Source organism: Camelina sativa, chromosome 20, assembly GCF_000633955.1.
Source record: "Camelina sativa cultivar DH55 chromosome 20, Cs, whole genome shotgun sequence".
In the NCBI taxonomy this organism is placed as follows: domain Eukaryota; kingdom Viridiplantae; phylum Streptophyta; class Magnoliopsida; order Brassicales; family Brassicaceae; genus Camelina; species Camelina sativa.
Window position 1 is genome coordinate 9,650,671 of NC_025704.1, and position 23,866 is coordinate 9,674,536.

The following is a 23,866-nucleotide window of genomic DNA, read 5'->3' on the forward strand; positions in this document are numbered from 1 at the left end:
CACAAATCACATGCCATTTTTTGTAACGGTTTACATATCATTTTATCTATATTTCCTGACCATTGATTTTATTTTTTTATATAGATTATTTTTTCAAAATTCTTTTTCATAGTTTTCCCCAAAAAAAGTGTGCCCCCTTACAATATCTTTATTTTAGATCAAAACTTTTAAGTTAAGTTAATTTAAGTAATTATTTTTTTTTCTTATAAGTAAAATTTAATAATAAATCTTTATGGTATATGTTTCTTAGAAACTAATATTTCACTTCAATTTTATTTTCATGTTTAGATTTTTATAAATACAATTACATAACTTGTTTTTTTACTCTACCATGCATTAAAATCTTACTTACATTCTAAAACTCATTAACCCATTCTAAAATTTGGAATATAATCATTTTTGGTTATTATCTTAATAATAACATTATTACTAAAACAAATTTATAATATTATTTTTACTATTTTAAAATTTTCATTTATTTTACTTAATTCATTTTTAGATATTATTATTTTATTATTTACTAAAAAATTATATTATAGTTTATACTATTTTAAAATTTAATTAATTTTAATTAATTAATTTTTATTTATTTTTACTATTATTAATTATAAGTAATAAATATGCCATAAATGAATATTAAAATAGTATTTTTTACGCAAAATTTTTTAATTACGTAGATGCTGATGTAGAGGAAGGAGAAGTGAGCAAAGTTAACTTTATATATATAGATATATATAAACCCATTTATTCTCAGAAAAACATATGAGACCCGTTAAATTCATCAATCATAAAGTATGCGTGTATGTAACTGTGACTTTGAAGAAAAAAATGTTTTGCAAGTTTTCTCTTCAGAAAATACAAATTAATTAATTGAAAGGATAATGGTTTTATAAATTTTTTTAAATTCCAATTTTTGAAACAAAACATTTGAAATTATAACTAAACATAATATAACTTCTTTCATTAAAATCAAAGTCGTATAACTTAGCCAAATTATGACCAAAAAAACAAAAACTTAGCCAATCCTAGCAAGCTTAACAATATCCAGAATTTCCATTGCTAAACCATAGTTTTTAGGACAAAGCTTGCAAGTGTTGACTCCGCCACACGAATGCAAGAGAGAAATAAAGATAAGTTATAGAATAATTCAAAGTCTCGCGTTTTAGTTAATAGTGTTATATTTAGTGGTGACAAGAAAAAAATGATACGAAGATGGTGATATTTAAAATTAAGATTAGACATGTGTAGTCATTTGCAAATGATTAATCGACCACACACGGTTGCTTTTAGTATCACGCACTCCCTCTTTCTAACAGTTTTGTAAATAGATAAATTACACACCCATTATTTCGGATTTGATAGAGTATTCGATATAATGGACGTTCATATTAATTAGAAGAATACATTATGTACATAGTTAGATTCGGACGCACGTAGCATTCATCTTCACTCCCATTCGTGTTTCAACGAATATTTCTAAATTATTAAAAAGAGTTCCATAGCTTTGGTCCAAAAACCTTTTTTCGTTTTTTCTTTCTTCTTAGACCAAACTTGTTTATTTACCATAGAATGTTTAAATGGTAAAAATATCCCATTTTTGTTTTACAAAAAAAGAAGAATAAAAGAAACGCACGACAAAAAAAAAATCTTATTTTCTACAATTGTTATGATTATGAACGGTTAGAAGTTTTCTTTTTAAATACAGTAAGAGTATGAATGGTTGCAGTGGTTGAGGCGGATAAATCTGTTTGTGGATCAGACTGTTCTTTATTTACTATTCATCAAGCGTAATTCGCAGTGGTGCGGTCCATAGAAAACATAGACACAACCGCAACGGATCAACTGTAGACCGTTTTTACATTTAAAAAATGATGAGAAAAAAAAAAAAAAAAAAAANGTAATCCAAACGATTATATTGTAAGCTAGCTAAGAAAGTCACACTACTGGGAAACGTATCATTTACGAGACATCAATATATGTCAATAGATGGGCCTAATTTTTTTTTTTTTTATTGGGCTCTACTCAAGGATTCATACATCTCAAAATTGGGCATTTAAGATCCTAAGAACTTTTCTATTAAATCGTCAAACAAAAATTATTAATTATATACACATCACATCAGACAACAGAGTATATTACTATAATTTTATCATTATGAGCCATCGTAATTGTCTAAATAGAGTTGAGAGAGTAGACTAATTAATGTCATTAAAGAGTTTAAGACGTTACATGCAGTGTAAAGCGCTAGGCGGTATCTGGGCGGTGATCCAGCGCCTAGCATCTAGAACGCCTAATCGGGGTCTAGACGGTTTTTAAGCGGTTTAGACGTTTACAACATAAAACATTATATATATAAAATTATGTACAAATATATGTTAGAAAATAAAAAAAATTATAAATTATAAACAAAATTAACAAAAATACATTTATTTAAGTTATATTAACAACATATAAATATTTATAATTACGTATACAAATATAAAACTTAATAATTTAAATCTATATAGTTAAAAATCAAAAATAAATATTAAAATTAAATTAATGTAATTTTAAGCGGTTTAGGCGGTCATCTAGGCGTCTACTGAGCGCTTAGCGGCTGCCTAAACCACTTTCTTGAACACTGGTTACATGTAATACCAACGACTTTGTCTCTCAGCCACGCGCATGACGGAGCGTGCTTTCACTCTCTAAAAGTTTCATTTTGTCCCACAAACGAAATCTGAAACCGCCACACACAGTCGCCAAAAACCAATAAAAATGTCTCTCTCCCTTCCCTCTTCTTCCGCCGCCGCTGCTGCTACTGCGGCGGCGTCGACATCGGGATCATCGTCTTCCACGGCGACAGTTTCTTCACCCTCCACGACGACGTCCTGGTTCTCCGGAATCGTTCGTGGCCGTGGTGATAAATCCGGCACCGCGAAGCTATCTAAAAGCTCTTCCATGGCTGGAGGTGGAAGCGGAAGCGGAAGCGGAGATTACGGTGGACCGATCAAAGGGAAGAATCAATTTCGTGGTGTTTTGTTCAAATACGGTCCCAAATCTATTCAGGTTCTCTTCCTTCTCCAATTTCGATTTGTTTAAATTAAAGGCGAAACCTTTTTGGTTCCTTTTATTGGGTTGCTTAAGGTTAACGTTTCCAAGCCCATGTGAGAGACCTTTGAATTCATGTTTTGCGTCAATTGAGTTGACTAGTTTATATAGCAGCAGTGATCATCAACCAAGTTTACAAAGATGGTTCCTTTATGAAAAAAAACTCAGGATTGGATGTTACTTGGGATTGTTGTTTATGAGTTTTCATGGTTAGGTTCTGGTAGTAAACAACAGCTTTGCTTGTCTGTTTCATTCATGTGTTTCTCTACTTCTCTAGGTGGCTTTTAAGACCGGAGAGTATAAACAACAAGTGGTATTTATCGGTGGATTAACCGATGGACTTTTAGCTACTGAGTATGTGGCTTCTCCCATCTTTATCTTTTGGCATGAATTGGCCTATGAAAATTTCATGTATATTAATTGATAGAACATTCATAAATTTGGCTGTTTCAGTTACTTGGAACCTCTTGCAATTGCTTTGGATAAAGAGAAATGGTCACTTGTTCAACTACTGATGTCGTCTTCGTATTCTGGATTTGGCACTTCCAGCTTGAAACAAGTAATGATTTACTTGATTTGGATTTCTTCTTGCCTTGTTATATTGTTAGACTGTGGGGAAAAGCTAAGAATTTCTCCATTCAGCAATTTACTTAACAATATATCCTTGTTCCTTTTGATGAAGGATGCTCAAGAGATCGACCAGCTAATAAACTATCTCATCAACAAAGAGAACTCCGAGGGTGTTGTTCTGCTTGGTCATAGCACTGGCTGCCAGGTTATTGGTTATGCTCCCAAACAGTTTTCCTCATGATTCTGTAAGAAAGTTATGACATGAACTCTTTCGTCTCGCACTTTTGAAACAGGATATTGTGTATTATATGGGAACAAATGCTGCATGCTCCCGAGCTGTACGAGCTGCAATTTTGCAGGTGCTAGTTCTAGATTCTTTGACTTGTACATTCCGTTATTCTCTTAAAGCTACTCATTCTCTTATGTGAAAGGAGGCCTTTGTTTGCTATATCATATGTTTTGACTTTAGTTCATATTGCTTATTGCAATATTTATGTAGGCACCGGTCAGCGATAGAGAGTACAAAGCAACGCTTCCTGAAACACCAACTATGATAGACTTGGCTGCAAACATGATAGAAGAAGGTAAAGGGGAGGAGCTAATGCCTAGAGAAGCTGATCCTTGTGCTCCAATCTCTGCGTATAGGTAAATCTCTATATGTCTCTGTACCATAATCGCAGCCTTAAAATTGGAAACATTGTGTTTTAAACATGTCTAGATACAAAACCAAAAAAAAAAATTTCGCTTGCGTCCTGCAGATATCACTCCCTCTGCGCTTACATGGGGGATGACGATATGTTTAGTTCTGACCTTAGTGATGATCAGTTGAAAACTAGACTTGGGCATATGGCTAACACACCTTGTCAGGTAAAACAAAACCAACCTTGTAAAACATTTCCAGTCCGGATGAACATAATTGTTTCTTTTGGTGGCCAATTGGGCACTGATTAGGTTATTATATCATCTATGTCCTGGTTCTTACAGGTGATTTTCTCCATGGGTGATGAGTATGTACCGGAATATGTCGACAAAAAGGCATTGGTTAATAGGTGAGGCCATTAAACTTAAGTAACAGTTCGAATCTAGAACTGAGTATACAAGGATGTCCTCTTTGTGTTCATCTGTTTGGAATCTTAGTTAAAATAGGTAGATATGGAGAACTATAGATGCAAACTTTGGATGAAAATGATATAGAAATGATTGCACACGAAGTCACGAACAAACCCAATGATAGAGGAATGATTTGAGCTGTGTGATTACAGATTAAGTAAAGCAATGGGTGGAGCAGAGAAAGTGGAGATAGAGCATGGGAATCATTCTCTCTCCAATAGAGTTCATGAAGCTGTTCAAGCCATTATGGGATTTGTCAAAAGGGTAGGACCCAGTGGTTGGGATGATCCTTGGAGCTAAATCTGCTTTATCCATATACAGTATGTGGATGGAAACTTAAATTCAAATCTGAATCTCATGAATTAATTCACTTCTTGGCTGATTCATAATCATTACCCCTTGAAAAGTAAATTTTTTCTTCTTTTCCTTCTGTTGTTATAATCAACCTCAATTTCTTTTGTTGCTTTGTTTTGTCGTTAACCAAAAATTGTTTTCTTGTTATATAATCTTCAATTTTCAATGTGCCTTGTATTGCTGAGTCCATAAGTTCATTTTGAACAGAGATGCTTCATAAACATGAAAAACCTGAATGGGTAAGCAACCAAAAGTAGAAAGTAAGATGATAGAACATATCCCAAGAGAAGAAACTATCACCAAACTTCACCAAATAGACGTTGAGTTGTGTCAAGTCAAACTGTCAAAGGCTAGGTTAATAACAGATATTTCCATTATTGCAGATAAAACTGTTTTCTCCTAAAAAACAATCAACATCATACTTATTATACCAATATCTTCCTAACTAAAAGATAGATTTTCTTGTTTACCAAAAATTGTTGACTTTTCAGTTAAGCAAAAGGATTAAGATGGATGATCATTATTAGCAGCCAAACAAAACTAAACTGTGAATTAATCTCACACCTAACCGTTCTCTTTTATCTCAATATCTGTTTGTTTTTTCTTCCGTTAGTTATGAAATATTATCCCGGAAAAAGATATTTTTGTAAGCGGCGGTGCGACAATGAGAGAAAACAAACAAGACACGTGACGTCAGCAGAGCCGACCCAAAGGCCAAGTCCATGAAGCATGAACTTGTGGCCTTATTTTCTGCTGTGTATTTTATATATAGGAAAAAAGATGGCTAGCTACATGAAGTATAGGTGAATACATGGTCACACATACCAACTATACTATTGTATATTCAACTACACAAAGTATATGTATTACATGGCCACATGCATGAGCTATATGACGTCATGTGTTCAACACCATAGACATACAATCTGGTACACTGATTGATTAATTCCGGTGAAAACCAGTGTTGACTCCGGCGTTAACCAACAAAAATTTCTAAAATAAAAAATAAAAAATAAAAAATAATAAGTTATTATATTAAATCATTTATGGTTTTATTAATTAAAAAATATTCTATTCAATATCTAAATATTTTTTATATATTTCCTAAATATATCTTAAATGTAAAATAGAGAACCCAAACCTTAAAAAAATTTCTAAAAATTAATTTAACATATTGTAATTGTGTAAAAGAGGGTAAAAATGAAAATGTTCATATGTTAAAAATAGATATTGTGAATTTTTTGTTGTTGTTTATATGTTAATTCAATATCTAAAGATATTTTTAATATATTTCCTAAATATATCCTAAATGTAATATAGAGAACCCAAACTTGAAAAAAAATTTCTAAAAATTAATTTAACATATTGTAATTGTGTAAAAGAGAGTAAAAATGAAAATGTTCATATGTTAAAAGTAAATATTGTTAACTTTTTGTTGTTTATATGTTATTTTGAGTATGTAAATTTTAAAGAAAAGAGTGTCTAAATTTTTTTATAACAATTACCATGCAAAATTTAGAGTAAAGAGTCATATACTCAATCTTTTGCATATTATTTTCTAATGAAAGTAGTTGAATTTGATTTTATTGATTTTGTAGTAATTAAATAATCTGATTATGAGAGATTTATATATATATATATATATATATATATATATATATCTTGAAAATAATTAGAAATTTTTATATCTTGAACATAATTATAAATGATTTTATATTTTGAAGATTATTATAAATGAATTTTTATATCTTGAAAATAATTATAAATGATTTTTATTTAACTATTTACTTTAGCTTGAAAAATAAAAAGTAATTAATTATAAGATGAATATATTAGAGATATATAAAAAATATTTGGATATTGAATAGAAAATGTCTTTTAATCATGAAAACCCATAAATAATTTACTATAATAATTTTTTTTTAGTTTAGAATTTTCTTTTTAAGTGTTGGTCAACACTGGAGTCAACGCCGGTCTTTGCCGGAGTTAATTGACCGGTGTACTGGATTATATGCCTATGATGTTGACCGCATAACGTCATATAGTTCATGCATGTGGTCATGTAATACATATACTCTGTGTAGTTGAATATACAATAGTATACTTGGCATGTGTGACCATGTATTCACCAATACTTCGTGTAGCTAGCCATCTTTTTTCCTTATATATAACTTTCGGCTTTATTTTCTAAAAAATGTGTTTAGTCTAGTGGCATTTATCTTTGTTAGTGGGAATGAGTTCATGGGTTCTATTCTGACTAATAGCAAAACATCCTTTTTATTTTAATTTGATTGTGGCCTTTAATAATTTAGAGACGGCTCTGGACGCCAACATTGTCCCTAAAATCCCACCGTACATTACACGGCCGATTCATGTTTAACCAGACGTCACGCCGACGCGACTTCTAAAAACACACGCTTCCTTGGTTGGCGGCGCGATCACACACACCGGTTCGGAGCCTAATGGTAGTTTCCGCTTATTCACGAGGGTATAATCGTCTGTACATAAAATTGTCATATCCTTTACTCTTCCGCACTCCACAGGAGTTCTCTCCTGCCGACCAATCTCTAAAAATTCTTACCTACTCTGTAATTACTTTTTTTCCTTTCTCGAGTTAATCAAAACTGATAAAAACAAGGGTTCTTTCCTATTGTCGTCAAGAGTTCTTCAGATGCCAGAGAAACTAGTGATTCCGTCTCCATCGCTGAGTAATCATCATCATCTTCCTCAATGGAGATTAGGCGCTCTAACATCACTCGTCTTCTTCCTAATGGTTGTCGTATGGACCATCGACAGTTGTACACTCAAAACCTTCATCGAAAACTCGTGGAGACTCAACTCTTACTCCATGCGTCGGCTCACTTCTCCTCCTTCTCTGGATCTGGATCCGACCCGGGTGAAGAAGCTTTCTTGGATCTCCGTCGAGCAAGAGCAGAACTTTACAGCGAATGTTTTAAGAAACTGGTTGGCTCCTCCTGGAGGAGAGAAGTGCAGAGAAGCAAAGACCGTCGAGATTTCAGTTCCGGGAATCGACGGTAGGGGTTCAGTAGAGTTGACGGCTGGTAAGATTCACGAATTCAAGTTTCAATCTTTAGACGATTCTGGGAAACGGGTTTGCGTCGGTGGAGATTACTTCGAGACTGATCTCTCCGGCGAAAACTGGAAATCTAGACCGCCGGTTAAAGATTTAGGAAACGGAACTTACTCTTTATCTCTTCAGGTTCATCCTGATTTCGCCGGAGATTACAATCTCACCGTTGTTTTGCTCTTTCGTCGCTTCCATGGTCTTAAACTAAGCCCATCTCGTTTCGCTTTCGACAGAAAGCTACGTAGTTTCAGATTACGGTTTATCAAGAAACCTGACGTTGTTTTGCCGGAGCTTCGTAGATGTGTTCGGTCTGATTTCGACAGAGACGTTTGGTCTGGTCGGTGGGTTAGGCTTGGTAAGAATGAAGAATGCGAGATCAGCAACGACGGCCGTTACCGTTGTTTACCGGATGGTTTCCCTTGCCATGAACCATGGTGCGATGGAGCTTTAGCTGAGTTAGAGAGCAATGGTTGGGTTTACTCTAGCCATTGCTCGTTTAAGCTCTTCTCAGAGGATTCGGCTTGGGATTGTTTGAAGAACAAATGGATCTTCTTCTGGGGTGACTCGAACCATGTTGATTCGATTAGGAACTTGTTGAACTTTGTATTGGGTCATCCGGAGATTGGTGCTGTGCCGAGGAGGTTTGATTCGAAGTTCTCGAATCCAAAGAACTCATCCGAAACAGTTAGGATCACGAGTGTTTTTAATGGACACTGGAACGAGACTCAAAACTATCAAGGTCTTGATTCACTTAAAGATGAGACCTTTAGAGAGTTGCTTAAAAGCTATTTCGTCGAAGAGACTGGTGTACCAGACGTGATGATCGTGAACTCGGGTTTACATGACGGTGTTCATTGGTCTAACCTTAGAGCGTTCACAAAAGGAGCTAAAACCGCGGCTGCCTTCTGGAGAAACGTTTTTGACTCAGTGAAAGCTCGAGGATTCCGCCCGCCGGAATTGGTTTTTAGGAACACTATTGCGACGGGAGGTTACGCGAGGACGCTCGCGTTTAACCCGAGCAAGATGGAAGTGTACAATGGTGTGTTTTTGGAAAAAATGAAGGAGCTAGGCTTGGTCTCGGGTGTGGTTGATAACTTCGATATGACGTATCCGTGGCATTTTGATAACCGTTGTAACGACGGGGTTCACTATGGGAAAGCTCCGGCCAAGATGCGGTGGAGAGACGGCGAGATGGGACATCAGTACTTTGTGGATCTCATGCTTGTTCATGTCTTGTTAAATGCAGTTTGTGTAAGATAAAAGAGCAGAGTAAGAGAGACTAGAGAGAGCTGATTTAAGTTATAGTACTAGGTTTTAGGACTTGGGAGATAGATATTCTTTTATTTGTATTGTGTAGACTTTGTTGATTATATTGGTTGTTAGCTAGTATAAAATTTGGTAATTTTAGTCACAGCTGAAAATTCAATAATCATCCGATCACTCCTATGTTTTTTTCCTTTTGAAAAGAATTCGTCACTGGAATAAAATATTTCTAATATAACATTTTTAATGTGTATATTTATCATATTGTATGCAAATACTATAAATAAATGATTGACCATCCGTTTGTAATTAATGAAGGAGTCTTTCTGAATAATTAAAATGAAATATGCATCTCGTGGCATCGTGTCACTTATTGTCACAATTTTTTTTTTTCCATTATTTATTTTTTGGTCAAAGATCTTCTTTTCTAATGTATTTAATTTAATTTTTATATATATCCACATATTAAAAAAAAAAAAAAAAAAAAATAAAACGAANAAACGGCATATACGCGGTCACTAATTTATACATAGGGGATAATAATACTTGTTTGTGAATTAACACACACAAAAAAAACAAAACTTTTGGCTATCTAAATAAGAGAGTAACAAAATTTCATTATATTTAATTTTAATAAAACAAAAACGAATTTAGTTTAAGATATATTACTGAGTATTATTGAAAATCGAATAAAAGAGTCGGTACGGGCCACGCGGTTTAATGTAACCAGTCACACAGTTCTGATAATATGCCATCTCTCTCACGCTAAACATGGAACTCTCTCAAAACCAAATCAACAACAATTGAATTGAATCCAAAATCCCTATCATCCCTCTCTCACGAAACCTCCCCCAATTAAAATCCTCAAAAGTCTTGTCCTTTTCCGTTTCAGAGATTAGATCATCTCCAAGCCAAGCCAAAGCCAAAGCGCTCACACACACACAAAGGAGGAGGATTTCGTAAAGATTCTTTGCTTTTGTCGTAATTCTCTCAATAATAGTTCGCTGCTTGTCAAATAGAATCAATCCCGACAACGCCGTGTAATAGTCGCCGGAGGCGTCGTATGGCGTTAACGTGGGGATCTGGTCTTCGGATTTGTGTTCTCCTTATCCTTATAGCTGCAATTGTCTTGGCTTGCTATTTTCTCCCCGTTGAGAAGGTCCGTAATTGGCTAAATTAGGGTTTTTGTTTTTGTTGGATCATCTCTGCCAATTCTCACAATTCATCTCATTTGAGGTGTTTCGTAGCAATGAAAGGATTGAGCTTTTATTCTTATTTTTTACCCTTTGCATTTGTGGGCATGAGATGTGTTTATGTGTGGCTGAATTGGTTAGTAGAAGCAAATGTGGTAGTAAAGCTAATAGATTTGTCTCTGGATGTTATCTTTCCTTTTTGAATTCGTCTCATTTTGGAGTATTATTGATTTGTCAGCTAGTTTATGGTCTGAAACTAATTCTTTGTATTTTGTTTTTTCAGCTTTTGAAGGATTTTTTGTTATGGGTTGAACAAGATCTAGGGCCTTGGGGACCTTTTGTCCTGTAAGTGACTCTTCTTCTTCTTCTTCTTGTTTTTTTTTGGATTTGAAGCTTATTTTGTGTGATGACCTACAGTAACAGTAATCTGTTTCATTACTAATGTTAATACAAGTCTATGCACATAAAACTTCTAGAAATTTAGGAACATAAGAGTTAGGATGCCTTTTTCCGCTGGTTGTTTACCTTTGTACTGACCTTTTCTTTCTCTTGTAATGTTTGCAGAGCTGTTGCATATATTCCTCTAACTGTTTTGGCTGTTCCTGCCTCGGTTCTCACGGTATATACATCTTGATTCTTTTTCTTTTGTTTGTGATATATTATGGCTTTTATCCACTTTGAGAGTCACAGGTTTTACCTATAAATTTGTGAAAAAATCTTATTTGGTTGAAGTTTGTGATATTCAGATCGGTGGTGGCTACCTTTTTGGGCTGCCAATTGGTTTTGTTGCGGACTCAGTCGGTGCTACACTTGGCTCAGGAGCAGCATTTCTTCTAGGCCGTACAGTAAGTGTCTCAAAGTTCTTATGTAGTTAGAAGATATGCAGACAGACGTTATCCTTATTGTTTGGAACTTACATGGTAAATGCTCTTATGCAGATTGGAAAACCTTTCGTAGTTGCAAAATTGAAGGATTATCCTCAGTTTCAATCGGTCGCACTCGCGATTCAGAAATCTGGTTTCAAGGTTTGCACTTTAAACCTACGAAGTTTGAATCCTTTTTTTGACACTCCTTTTATTACTTATGAATATGCAAAACTGAATGTAGATATGCTTGCTGCTCCGGCTAGCTCCGCTTCTCCCCTTCAGCATGTTAAACTACCTCTTATCTGTAACTCCAATTCGGCTAGGCTCATACTTACTTTCTTCTTGGCTAGGGATGATGGTAATCTAACCAACTTCACCTCTCTGTAACCACTGTTGAATGTTTTAAATCGTAAGATCAAAAGAATTAACATCTTGATACTTTATTAATTCGCAGCCAATAACGCTTGCACTAGTGTATGTTGGAACAACACTAAAAGACCTTTCTGATGTGACTCACAAGTGGAGGGAATTCTCACTAAGTCGCTGGGTAATATTTTTGCACAAATTTAACGACATTCTCAGCTTCTTGTTTCAATCTCTCTTCTAACCTGTGTTCTGCCTTTTGCAGGCCATCTTGATTTCAAGCCTTGTAATATCCGGTTAGTTGGACAATTCCTAGAATTCAGTTTCTCCACAATAGAATCCTTTATCAACCTGCCTAATGTATAGAATCACTAATTATAGTTTCTTCTTTTTATCTGTTCTATTTATTTGCAGTGATATTAATGGTCTGTGTTACAAAAGTGGCAAAGGACGCGTTAAGAAAAGCTTTAGCAGAGCACGGAGGAGACATGAACGGCGCGGTTGCAGCCTCACCGGAGCTGGCCGTTACTGACGATGCTCCTACGGATCTAAACGAGCCTCTCTTAATAAAGATAGATGCTCAACAACCTCAGGAACAAGAGACAACCATAGTCCTTAAATAAAAACGCTACTGAATACTTTGTATAATAATATTTTTTATCTTCAACTTACAAAGCATAGTTTTTTCTTGGTTTGTATAATAACATAGATTAAAAATTATTTTCAAAAAAGTTTTTTTTTCTTCTTCTGAGATGTAATTATTTAGTTCATAGGGTGTTAAAGTATTAAATGAATAAAAAAGAAAGAAATTAAACGGGTTTCGTGATGTAGTTTTTCTTTGGTTTTCCTACAGCTCCAAATATCTAAAATATAATATTTTATGAACATAATATTCAAAGCTAAAATTGGAAGAAGAAATATAGTCATGTCTCTTTCGGTCAAGTACGATTAAAAAAAGTTACAACGCGTTGACTTTTAAATACAAAAATGGCAGTGAATCTAGCGGTAAAGATATCTTAACTCATAATTTAACTGTGCAAAGTTAAAAAAAAAAAAAAAGGTAATTAGTACATGTTCTAAGTTTCTAACATAGACAAATCTTTGATCTGACTTCTTCTCTTGTCTTACAAATCTCTATTGTCTTCAGAGTCTGTCTATCTATGGGGATCTCCTTCAGCAACCGTCGACGTGACAACAACCACCACCGTCACAACCACAATCACTCTCCTCCTCCTCTTCTTCCTTCTCGTCCGCCGTACTATAATAACCCTACCGATCCTCCCTCGCAACAACCGCCGCCTCAAAACGACTACAGCTACACTCACAACAACAACCTCGTTTCAACTCCACAGCTCGCTCTTCCTGCTCCTCCACCACCACAACCACCGTCTTCTCAGCCTCCTCCGCCGCCGCAGATTAATCACGGACCATACGGTCAAAACTATTATCAAAACCAGTATTACCCGCAACAAGGTCCTCCGTATTTCACCGGTTACCATCACAATGGTTGGAATACTATGATGAGACCGGTTTACTTCGGTCCGCCTACGGTTCAGGTACCTCTGCCTTCTGTGGAGCACCAGAACGCGAAGAAGGTGAAGAATGCTGTCAATGTGAATAAAGCTACGGTGAAGCTCGAACCAGACGATCTTAACCCTGGTCATCATCTTGTTTCCTTCGTCTTCGATGCCGTGTTCGATGGCAGGTATTTAACTCTTAATTTGATGATTTTACAAATCGGAATTTGTGTGAAAGTTCCCGACTTTAGAATTCGGAATTGGGATGAGATTGGCTAATTAGGGTTGATGGAACTTCGAATTTATACTGAATCTCATATTTGGATCAGAAAGGTTTAAACTTTACATGATGAATCTCATATTTGGATCAAAAAGGTTTAAACTTTACATGATGTGACTCAAAACCCTTACTTGCTTGTAGTTACTGGAATTTAGGTTTTTTTCTTTTTTCTTTTAGGATCAATTTGGTTCAATTGATCCAATTTTAGTGATTATTATAACCTGAACAGGGGACTAGATTGGCTAATTGCAGTTGCGGTTGTCAAGTAATTGTTTGCTACACTAAGCTAGTTTAGCTACTATATCAATCTTATTATAACTCTGTGTGTGTTGCATACCAAGGTTAAGGCTTTTGTGAACATTATTAAGATTACCAAGAGTGAGTCTGATTGATGTGTTTACTTGTCTCATTTCAGTTTCACTGTCATATTTTTTGCAAAGGAGGAATCAAAGTGCACAATGGTTCCGCATTTACCAGAAGCTTACCCACCAACCAAAGTCCCTTTCCTAAAAGGTACTGCGCAGAAGTTTCTACAACCTTCAGGGACAGGAACTGACTTGGGGTTCTTTTCACTGGATGATCTATCCAAACCAACAACAGAAGAAGTGTACCCACTTGTAATATCAGCCGAGACAGTAACCCCACCAAATAAGCAAATCACACTAGCCTGTTTGGAGAAGACTAACGATAGCTCTTTCAAAGTGAAAGTTATGAAACAGCTCCTATGGGTTGAAGGAGAACGATATGAACTACATCAGTTGTATGGTATCGAGAACTCGACCACACAAGGTACTGCTGCGTCGGGCTTAGAGGATACTGGTGGCAAAGAATGTGTCATATGCTTGACTGAACCTAAGGACACCGCCGTCATGCCTTGTAGACATTTGGTAAAAGCTTTTATCAATTTTCTTTCTCCTCTTCCAAACACAAGTTTGCATTTAGTAGGTAGACTTATTAACCGCAGTTTCGAACATGAACATGCAGATCCTGTCATTTTAGACTTACTTCACTTTGCTGTTATTGTCTCTAAATCTGCATCAATCTTTTACAAGAACATAATTTTTTGGTTGCATTGTCATCAAGACTAAATCATGCTGTGTTGCCTCTTGCAGTGTTTATGCAGTGACTGCGCAAAAGAACTCCCGTTTCAGTCAAACAAATGTCCCATTTGTCGAAAACCTATCGAAAGACTTGTAAAGATGAAAGTGGAAAGTAGTGATGAACAACACTGAAAGAGAGGTTTGTTTTGTTCCCTTCACTTAAACACCAAGTTTGGTTCTTTTTCTTTTTTTTTTCCGAAACCCTTGAAGCAAATTTCTTATTCTCTGTTTTGTTAAACAAACCTCATTTTATACTCTGTACATATTTGTTGCTCTTAGTTTCGGAAATTTGGAAGAAACTACGAAAACATCAGTAATGTAACATATATATAGCTCTCTAATGATTCTAGAGAAGTTCTCGTTGTGTCTCTCTGCTTGAAATACTCATCAATCTCTTTGATGTGTTATTGAATACTATTTCTTTGTTTGCTTACCTCTTGGATAGAACTTGCAACCATATGTTGGTTATAGTAATGGATCGAGTCATACTCTCTAGACACCGAACCTCCTAGTGACCACTTCTATGTTAAGATAGACAGAAAAAGTTCTGCAAAGAGTTATGGATACCTCTATATGTCCCTTATTTAGCTTTCTTTCAACTCTTTCTTCTCTAGAAAGTAAAAGTTTGTGTAGAAGACAAAAAAAGGGGACCTTGATAATTACAGAAATTCAAAAGATAATAAAGGAGAGATGGAACTGAAGTTGATGAAGAACATTCAAAGAAGTAATCTTTTTTTTTTTTTTTTCCCTCTCTCCTTTTTGCTCTTTTGTCTATAAAAAAGGCTAAAAGAAAAGGAAAAGCTGGTTTGGAGATGGAGAATGTTTCCTATTGAAGTTAAGCCTGAGAAAGAAAGAAAAAGTTAGAAAAGTGAAGTTTGAGTTCATTCTTTTTGACAGAATGTTCAAACTTTTGAATTGAGGAAGATATTAAATATACAAAAAAGTCTTCATTTGATAGTAGTGAAGTGACCCTCTTCACAAGCAAAAATCATTTTTACATATAGTACCTATTCGAGAACCAGGTGGTATCAGAGGTCTAAGACATGATGTTTCTTTGATAGTTTTTTATTAAAAAAAAACACATAAACATAACACTGTAAAAACGCAACACATACAATTTTGAAGTTTTTGAACAATGAAAATTGAAAACCCTAGGTGAGAGGTCTATGTGTGATTGTCTCTGTCTTGTTTTGGACTGGACTATATATATTGGATTCGAAGTGATATATTTCCCTTTCTGCCTATGACAATTTTTACTAGTCATACCATGATGTTTAATCAAAGTTCCTCAACGAATCTCATTTACCACCTATTTCCCTGTATCAACAATTTTTTTTTTTTTTTTCACTTTCCTATATATGAATTATTTTAGACCAACCCTTCTTTTTCTTAGATTTAAATTTACAGTTAATAGGGTTCTATCAAGATGTTTTAAGTTTTAACTAACTCCACAATTGTATTCATTAGCCCGTATAAAAAATGAACAGTGATGTTCCTCAATGGGATATTTTGCAATTAAATATCCAAGCGAGACTAGTTTTAAAAGTGTAATTTTGGCTGAGATAAAAACTCAAAAATGAAGATAACTATGATTCAAGAACGTAACTAAAGTGAAAGATTAGTGGAACATAACTGATGCAGCTCAAACAACACACAAGATAATGTGACTTTTTTTTTAAATGTGCTTTTTGGATAATCAAGAAGATTCAGTAGATATGTTTAAGTAAATCTCCTAGGGTTTTTTGTTATTTGTAATATATAAAGGGAGTCGCTCATAACTTTCGGATACATGTTAGGGATTCAATGTGAGATAGCGCATAGATGTTTGTGGCACATGATGACTTAGTTGAAGTTCTATTTGGTGTTTTGAACTGTTGATGTAAGACGGATGCGCCAGAGTTATTAGTATTATAGGTTTTTTTTCTTTTTTTTTTTGGTATTATAGGTGTTGCAAATGTTGAAGTCTAGGTTCGGTAGTTTAGTTCAGTGTTAGTTTAGCTCTGAAGAGCCTAATACGAATCTTGTACCACCGTCAAAGATATTATCATTTGCGTCAGTTCACACTGTCAATTCTCAACCATATATAATTACCAAAACTATAGAAACCCTTTGTTATCATTCACTCTATCAACATTCGACTATATATGGATTAATAGCCAATATGTACATAACATTTTCCATCCTAAAATATAACAATTCACTTCGGAAACGTATTGTGATAAGATTCGTTTAAAGAAAAGATAAAAGAAAACGAATCTATAAGGAAAAGATGGTAACAAGAGGAGAGAATAGAGACAAAACACCAATTAATGTCATTTTGTCAATAAGAAGAAGATGACCCCATGTGAACATTGGAGACTCATGTGACTCAATCCTATCATTTTAGGCAAATATGCAGCTACAAGTTTTATCGCAATAAAACCCAAAATTTATTAACTCAAACGTTGATGGTTAGCTGATAAGTTGTGTTCATGTTGTCGAATTCAAGTCTTTGAGATTTTTTTTTCTTCAGATCAAAGTCTTTTTTCGTTCCCAGTCAAATAATGTTGAATTAGGCAAGACTATATTTACCCAAGAAATTTTTCAAACAGTTCAATAATGTCGTAACGTTTTAATCAAATAATTCCCCAGCCATCGTAAAACTTTATCATAAATGTCAAATTGTACCATGTCCTTTCGTTATAAAAGACTTGGCCTATATCATACAATAGATATGCGAGTTAACTTTAGTTTTTGTCCTATCCAATTATATGGTACAAAACTACAAATTACTCTCACTGAAATATCTACTAGATTTTTTACGAGTAACGTTTTCACATTTTTGTTGTTTGCTTTACACCCCCCCCTAACATGCCTTGTATCTCGTCCGTTGGAATATATAAAACATATATGACTATATTCCATACAAACTATAGTTTACGTTAAACCTATAGTTTACGTGTAAGAAAATCGTCGGATATAATTAAAATGCGTGAGCAACCTAATTACAAAATTAATTTGGGTTTATGATCATTTCCATGTAATATGCATTTATGTTAGCTAATGGTACGATCATATTAATCGCATGCTAACAACTACTACTAGTTAACATCTTATAGTTTCCACTCTTAGGATTTGAGTTTTTATTATGTACGTGGTGTTATTATTTCTTTGTCTTTGACCATAATACTTACGGGAAAATTTTCCAATGAGAAAATTAGAAAAGTACTTTAGATACTCAAACTGAGAAAAGCTTTAAGTTTTAGTCCCGTTTAATAGATATTCCGCAAAATAAATTTTGTTGGTTTTACCATTTTTCTACCACGCACACGACACGATATTTTCACAAATGTACATTAATTAAAAATGTATATTCATTATTCAATAAGCAAGTATATATGATAAGTATCATTAATTAAAAATGTATATTCAATAAGCAAGTATGATAAAATTATCAAAGTTAAAATGAACCCATGCGTTGGTAGCATTATTGTGGTAGTTACTTGTTAGAATTGGGTTAGGACGTAAGTTCAGGTTCACACATGTTCAATGCTTCAATTTTTGGTTTTTACTACGAACAAATTCGTTCTACATGAACCACTTGGTGGTTTGGGATTTGGCCAAAACAACTAATTCGTGGTGGACTTGCCAAAAAAATGTATAGTTATGAGACCAAAGAACATGCTCATATCTGATATCAGTCCGTGTTTAGGCGTTTGGAAATTAAATATGAATTAGAAAGAAAAAAAAATCATGAAATTTGTAAATTTTAGTATGCATGTGTGTGCATAACCTTTCTTTTCTATTTACTAATTTTTGGTTTTATTCACTTTACTAATTGACAGGTATCACTAGTGAATTTTTCTTTTTTTCGTCAAACAGTTAAATCTTTAAAGGAAGAAAAGAGTATAATTATAGTGTTATTTTAATTAAAAGCCAAAAGGAAAACTAAAATAAGGGGAGAGTGTTTCATGCCATGTTTACATAATTTAGGCTTTTGAGACAAAGGGCAATAATGATATATGCGTAGAAGAAAAGTGAGTAAACTTAGTAAAAATAAATGCTTAATAACACCAAAATTAAGAAAATCTGATGCGGCCGAAAACGTGATTATGTTAACTCGTAAGGGTGAGGCCTTCATCATTTACCCAACCCTACCTTTTTTTGTTATGTTTTTCTTTCCACTATTTTCTCTCTTTTTAGTCATTATTACTTTCTAACAACATATATATATATATATAGTAGCATTTTTGAATTCATTATTTAAGGTTAATCTCTTTTTTCCCATTAAGACAAAAAATAGTAAATTTAAACCCCCCATATTCTTATGCCCAAATCTCTCTTAAGTCTTAACGTGTCTCTTTCTTTAACTAATTTTGTCATTTTTTCATCTAGTTGGTCCCACTATTTCATGTTTTAACTTTTACTAAATTATTGAAGATATACATTGTCGACCAAAATGTTATTGCTGCTCTACGTACTGATAGACTAAAAATTAAAATTCAGACATAGTTTTCGTGTGGGAAAGGGAAACTATCATATATATATCGTAGTTAAATCGTCTATTGTAGTTTTTTATGTTACTCCTTCTATTTCTTATAGATAGATCTTATATATCATTACAAAACTGGATAAGCATTAGAGATTTATAGTGCCCTCCAATTATGGGTGTTGTTTAGATTTTTAGATAGAGTAAATGTATTGGCTAGTTTCTATTATTACCAAACCTGATCCGTGGTGATTTTTATATGAAACGAAATAAATACACAAATCGAGTATATTGTTAATGATTGAAAAAACAAGCCATGCGCGATATGATATAATTGCGACAAATTATTAAGAGTATGTGAATCGATATGGTCAATAGTTTCTTTGAATCGTAGAAATAAATTAATCATGATTGGGGCATACAGTCATATAAATCAAACCAGAAAGATAAGAACTCTTATGTTGTTTTTTCTGTTTGCTTTAATTTTTCATTTTATTTTCTCCACCTTTTTCTGCATGACACTCCATGTTTTGAGCCGGTCTGAAAAGTCCATGTGTTATATAATTTTAATCCAAATATATATAGTTCGACCATAAATCAAACCGGATGAAAACCAAATCAAAGGACTAAAACGTCAAGAGTTTCTCATGATTCTTTCATAACGGAGGTTAATTTTTGCAGGAAAATGAATTTCTTGCAACCCCATATAGAAATCATATATTTACATATATCTATTTTTAGTACATTTTTATTTTGTTTAAATATACTTTTATACCTATTAATAATAACAGAATTTTAAAATGACCAGAAATAAAGCGTGTTCGCTATGTATCGCGTTTAGTTACATATGTAGATAATATTCTTTAGCATTGATTAGTTTGTGTCAATTTTGTATCTTGTTGACAAAAAATATGTGATGGACTGAGCGTGATCCAATTCAACACCTACTATGTTTTTTTAAAACATAATTACATCGTTACCATACATATTAGGTATTTTGCACCCAAAAAAAACATATTAGGTTAAAATTATAATTAATATAATATATATAAAAACATATCTCTCTCTTCTCTCTCTAACATCTTTCAGAGAGAGAAAGCTCTGTTTTATACTTCCGGCGATTCTGTTCGTCGGTCTTTTATCACCGGCTAAATCCGGTTTCTCTTTTTCGCCTTTGTGCGAGTTGTATTTTAGCTTTTGTGGCTATCTTTTTTTAGTTTTTTCTTTGTTTTTTCTCCTTTTGCAGATCTTATTAAACCTCTTTTACCAGTTGAAGAGGCAAAAGCTGAGAAATGGATCGGAGTTTCTGGATCTTCTGATTGCTCGATCTCATTCTTAGGGAGAGTAAATCCTCATACCATATATTGGTAGCCGTTTTATCGGCTTTGGATGATGGTTTCTCCTTCGGTTTGTGAATCGTGATGAGGGGAATTCGTGGCTGGTGAAGAACAAATTAGGAGAGCGAAGTTTGCGACTAATTTGGCAATTTCATCTTCTCGCGTCTTCCAGAGTTAACGGATCTGAAGATTTTTGGACCTCTGTTTCTTCATATTCAGAAGAAAACTGCAAAAGTTTTTGGTGAAATTCGGAGTGAGATGCTGAAATCTGCTGGAATCTTGAGGTAAAAAGGATGATTCTCTCATTAGAAAATTTTCAGATTCGATTGGATTTTAGCTCCGGTGGAACAACGGTGCGGACTTTCGAGTCGGTTGTTTTCCACCACATCCTTGCGTTTAACACGTATCTACCACGTGTCCACTCTAAACCTAAGTTCTTATCTGCTGTATTATTTGTATGGGTTTATGTTATGGGCTTTGTATTTGGGTTTGGACTCTGAAAATTCACATTATATCTCTGTTGTAATTTACCCATGTTGGGTGTTTGGGCAAAATTAATCGATTCGTTTAAAGACTACGGAAACAAAAAACAAATGTTGAATAGTTGCTTTTATTAATCAAGGTCTCGAGCTCCAATACAAGAATTCAAGGCACAGCGAATCAATCTATAAACCCTAGATGTGTTCTAGAGTTGAGTCGTGTGTCTTGTGTTTTAGGTCTCTTGCTTTGCTCTCGATGGATCCTCTCGTGGAGGCTGCTCTTCTTTTATATAGAGATTCTTTTACCCTAATCCCTTAGGATCTCTCTTGGGGCTTTCCGACCCTATCCTCAATAAATCGGTCACTAGGCTCTCGGTCCATTAACGATGTCGGTCGCTAGATTCTTGGTCTACTGATGAAGTTAGTCACGAGATTCTCGGTCTCGTGGTAGAGTCAGTCGCGAGATTCTCGGTCTCGTGGTAGAGTCAGTCGCGAGATTCTCAGTTCGTTGAACCAATCAAGAAGATTCTCTTTAGCCAAGATAAATTCATGTTTATGTTGACTTTATCCAGCAAAATATGCATTGAATAAATACATTATATTTATTTAATTATGGTAATAAAATTATGCCCAACATTGGGTTAATCAATGAGAATAGATAGCCGACAAAAAAAAATATATATATGTAAAAACATATTAGTATATATTATAAAACCATAATTAATATTATAAAAAAAATGGTTTAAATGACTTGTTTGATTATATTAAGCCTATATAGTTACCATATTATTATCTTATAATTTTTCTAGGTATTAAATGTATCAATATTGATGAATGGTGTCTATGTGATGTGTTATAAGTTAAAAGTTGCCTGTACATTTATCATTTCTAGAAACATTGCTTGGGACGGTGTGTTAGCCAAATTTTGTTGTTTGTTCATAACGTTTTATTTACACGTTTTTTCTCTCATTATTTTTTTAAAAAAATCTTATGTATTAATAATCAGATAACAAATTTTAGAATTTAATTTATGTTATTTAAAATAATTAGAGAAGTCTAAAAGATTTTAAAAAGGTTTTTCATGTTTTTTTCTTTTTATTTTGTTTGTTTCTCGCTAAAATAATGTTAAAACGGATACGTTATCACAAAATAACGGAACATATTTTTGTTTGTTTGTTTATCGCCGAAAGAATGTTAAAACAGATACGTTATCACAAAATAACAAACATACCAAAATAATGTTAAAACGGATACATTATCACAAAATAACAGAAAATATTTTTGTTTGTTTGTTTATCGCCGAAATAATGTTAAAGCGGATATGTTATCACAAACTAACGGGACATATTTTTGTCTTTTTGTTTATCGCTGAAATAATATTAAAACAGATACGTTATCACAAGATAACGGAACATATTTTTGTTTGTTTGTTTATCACCGAAACAATGTTAAAACGGATACATTATCACACAATGTCGGAACATATTTTTATTTTGTTTGTTTCTTGTTGAAAGAATTTAAAATGGATATGTTATCACACAATGTCGGAACATATTTTTGTTTTGTTTGTTTCTTGTCGAAAGAATGTTAAAACAGATATGTTATCACAAACTAACGGAACATATTTTTGTCTTTTTGTTTATCGCTGAAATAATATTAAAACAGATATGTTATCACAAGATAACGGAACATATTTTTGTTTGTTTGTTTATCGCCGAAACAATGTTAAAATGGATACGTTATCACACAATGTCGGAACATATTTTTGTTTTGTTTGTTTCTTGTCGAAAGAATGTTAAAACGGATACGCTATCACACAATGTCAGAACATATTTTTGTTTTATTTGTTTCTTGTCGAAAGAATGTTAAAACGGATATGTTATCACAAAAGATCGGAACATTTTTATAGTTGATCATACATGCCGTTTCTGGTTTAGATTTTTAAATCGTTTTAATTAATTAAACTTTTGAAAACTAAAAATGAAATATAAATATTTAATTAGACTGTTAGGAATAATTGGTTTTTAAAAAACTTTTTATGAAAGTTTCGAAATTAATTTATTGTGGTAGAAAGAATAAAAAGATCATTCCAAAATTTAATGTAGCAAAATTCCTAGGACCGGTTTATACGGAAGGAATAAAGGGAAACAAGTTCACGTTTTTCATCACATAGTAACGTCAAATTAACCGGCTTATTGTCGTGATCAAGAAATCCAATTAATCTAAATATTTATAATTTAATGCCAAATAAACAATTACTATTTATTTAGTTGAGGCCAAGCCGAGCCACATAAGCCGAGCTAATATTCCAATAAAGTGAAAAATTAAATTAAACAGCACATTCTTATATAGGAGATGTTATGAATATTCACATAATGTTCTTAGCCCCAAGTTCCAACGTTTCCTTTGTCCGTTATAGTTTATTTTCACTCTCTAATTGTATCACTATATTTCATATGCACTCAGTTACTAATTTTGACTAACACTGAACGAACTAAAATCATAAAATCCATGTTTTAAGTTTCTGAAATTAAAGAAGGCTCTATACTATATTCGGAATCTTAAAATTTGTGTAAGTGAAAAAGAAGATATATTTAATATATACGGATTTAGAACATTAAAAAAACGGTGATACCAATCAATAATAACTCCTAAACTAGTTACTTTAAATGACACATACTCCTAATCTAGTTTGACAATTACTTTTCACATCTCTTACCATTAAATTATAATAATGACCAAAAAATAAAAAAAATATATAAACACCAAAATAAGAGTACTGCACTCA

General features: G+C 33.5%; 4 protein-coding genes across 4 annotated transcripts; all 4 read left to right on the forward strand.

Annotated features, from left to right (window-relative positions):
• On the forward strand, positions 2,654–5,301 carry LOC104770242 (UPF0613 protein PB24D3.06c). Its single transcript, XM_010494643.1, has 9 exons — positions 2,654–3,048; positions 3,368–3,444; positions 3,544–3,649; positions 3,773–3,865; positions 3,954–4,019; positions 4,160–4,305; positions 4,419–4,527; positions 4,645–4,709; positions 4,923–5,301. Exons 1-9 carry the CDS (start codon positions 2,758–2,760, stop codon positions 5,068–5,070), a joined length of 1,101 nt encoding a protein of 366 aa, XP_010492945.1. The 5' UTR covers positions 2,654–2,757; the 3' UTR covers positions 5,071–5,301.
• LOC104770243 lies at positions 7,660–9,641 on the forward strand. Its single transcript, XM_010494644.2, has one exon. It carries the CDS (start codon positions 7,796–7,798, stop codon positions 9,470–9,472), a length of 1,677 nt encoding a protein of 558 aa, XP_010492946.1. The 5' UTR covers positions 7,660–7,795; the 3' UTR covers positions 9,473–9,641.
• LOC104770244 (TVP38/TMEM64 family membrane protein slr0305-like) lies at positions 10,197–12,719 on the forward strand. Its single transcript, XM_010494645.2, has 9 exons — positions 10,197–10,634; positions 10,952–11,013; positions 11,233–11,287; positions 11,415–11,513; positions 11,607–11,693; positions 11,776–11,892; positions 11,989–12,081; positions 12,163–12,193; positions 12,312–12,719. The coding sequence occupies exons 1-9, from the start codon at positions 10,539–10,541 to the stop codon at positions 12,518–12,520; spliced, it is 849 nt and encodes a 282-aa protein (XP_010492947.1). The 5' UTR covers positions 10,197–10,538; the 3' UTR covers positions 12,521–12,719.
• On the forward strand, positions 12,991–15,227 carry LOC104770245 (probable E3 ubiquitin-protein ligase LUL3). The gene is made up of 3 exons (XM_010494646.2): positions 12,991–13,602; positions 14,110–14,581; positions 14,807–15,227. The coding sequence occupies exons 1-3, from the start codon at positions 13,058–13,060 to the stop codon at positions 14,924–14,926; spliced, it is 1,137 nt and encodes a 378-aa protein (XP_010492948.1). The 5' UTR covers positions 12,991–13,057; the 3' UTR covers positions 14,927–15,227.

Bases quoted from the DNA above. Each gene is read 5' to 3' on its own strand.
- LOC104770242 (XM_010494643.1), top strand. From the start codon at position 2,758: ATGTCTCTCTCCCTTCCCTCTTCTTCCGCCGCCGCTGCTGCTACTGCG. The intron at 4,306-4,418 runs GTAAATCTCTAT...TGCGTCCTGCAG, and splicing joins GCTCCAATCTCTGCGTATAG to ATATCACTCCCTCTGCGCTT. The intron at 4,710-4,922 runs GTGAGGCCATTA...GTGTGATTACAG, and splicing joins AAAAAGGCATTGGTTAATAG to ATTAAGTAAAGCAATGGGTG.
- LOC104770243 (XM_010494644.2), top strand. From the start codon at position 7,796: ATGCCAGAGAAACTAGTGATTCCGTCTCCATCGCTGAGTAATCATCAT.
- LOC104770244 (XM_010494645.2), top strand. From the start codon at position 10,539: ATGGCGTTAACGTGGGGATCTGGTCTTCGGATTTGTGTTCTCCTTATC. The intron at 11,288-11,414 runs GTATATACATCT...TGTGATATTCAG, and splicing joins TTCCTGCCTCGGTTCTCACG to ATCGGTGGTGGCTACCTTTT. The intron at 11,514-11,606 runs GTAAGTGTCTCA...GCTCTTATGCAG, and splicing joins CATTTCTTCTAGGCCGTACA to ATTGGAAAACCTTTCGTAGT.
- LOC104770245 (XM_010494646.2), top strand. From the start codon at position 13,058: ATGGGGATCTCCTTCAGCAACCGTCGACGTGACAACAACCACCACCGT. The intron at 13,603-14,109 runs GTATTTAACTCT...GTCTCATTTCAG, and splicing joins GATGCCGTGTTCGATGGCAG to TTTCACTGTCATATTTTTTG. The intron at 14,582-14,806 runs GTAAAAGCTTTT...TGCCTCTTGCAG, and splicing joins TCATGCCTTGTAGACATTTG to TGTTTATGCAGTGACTGCGC.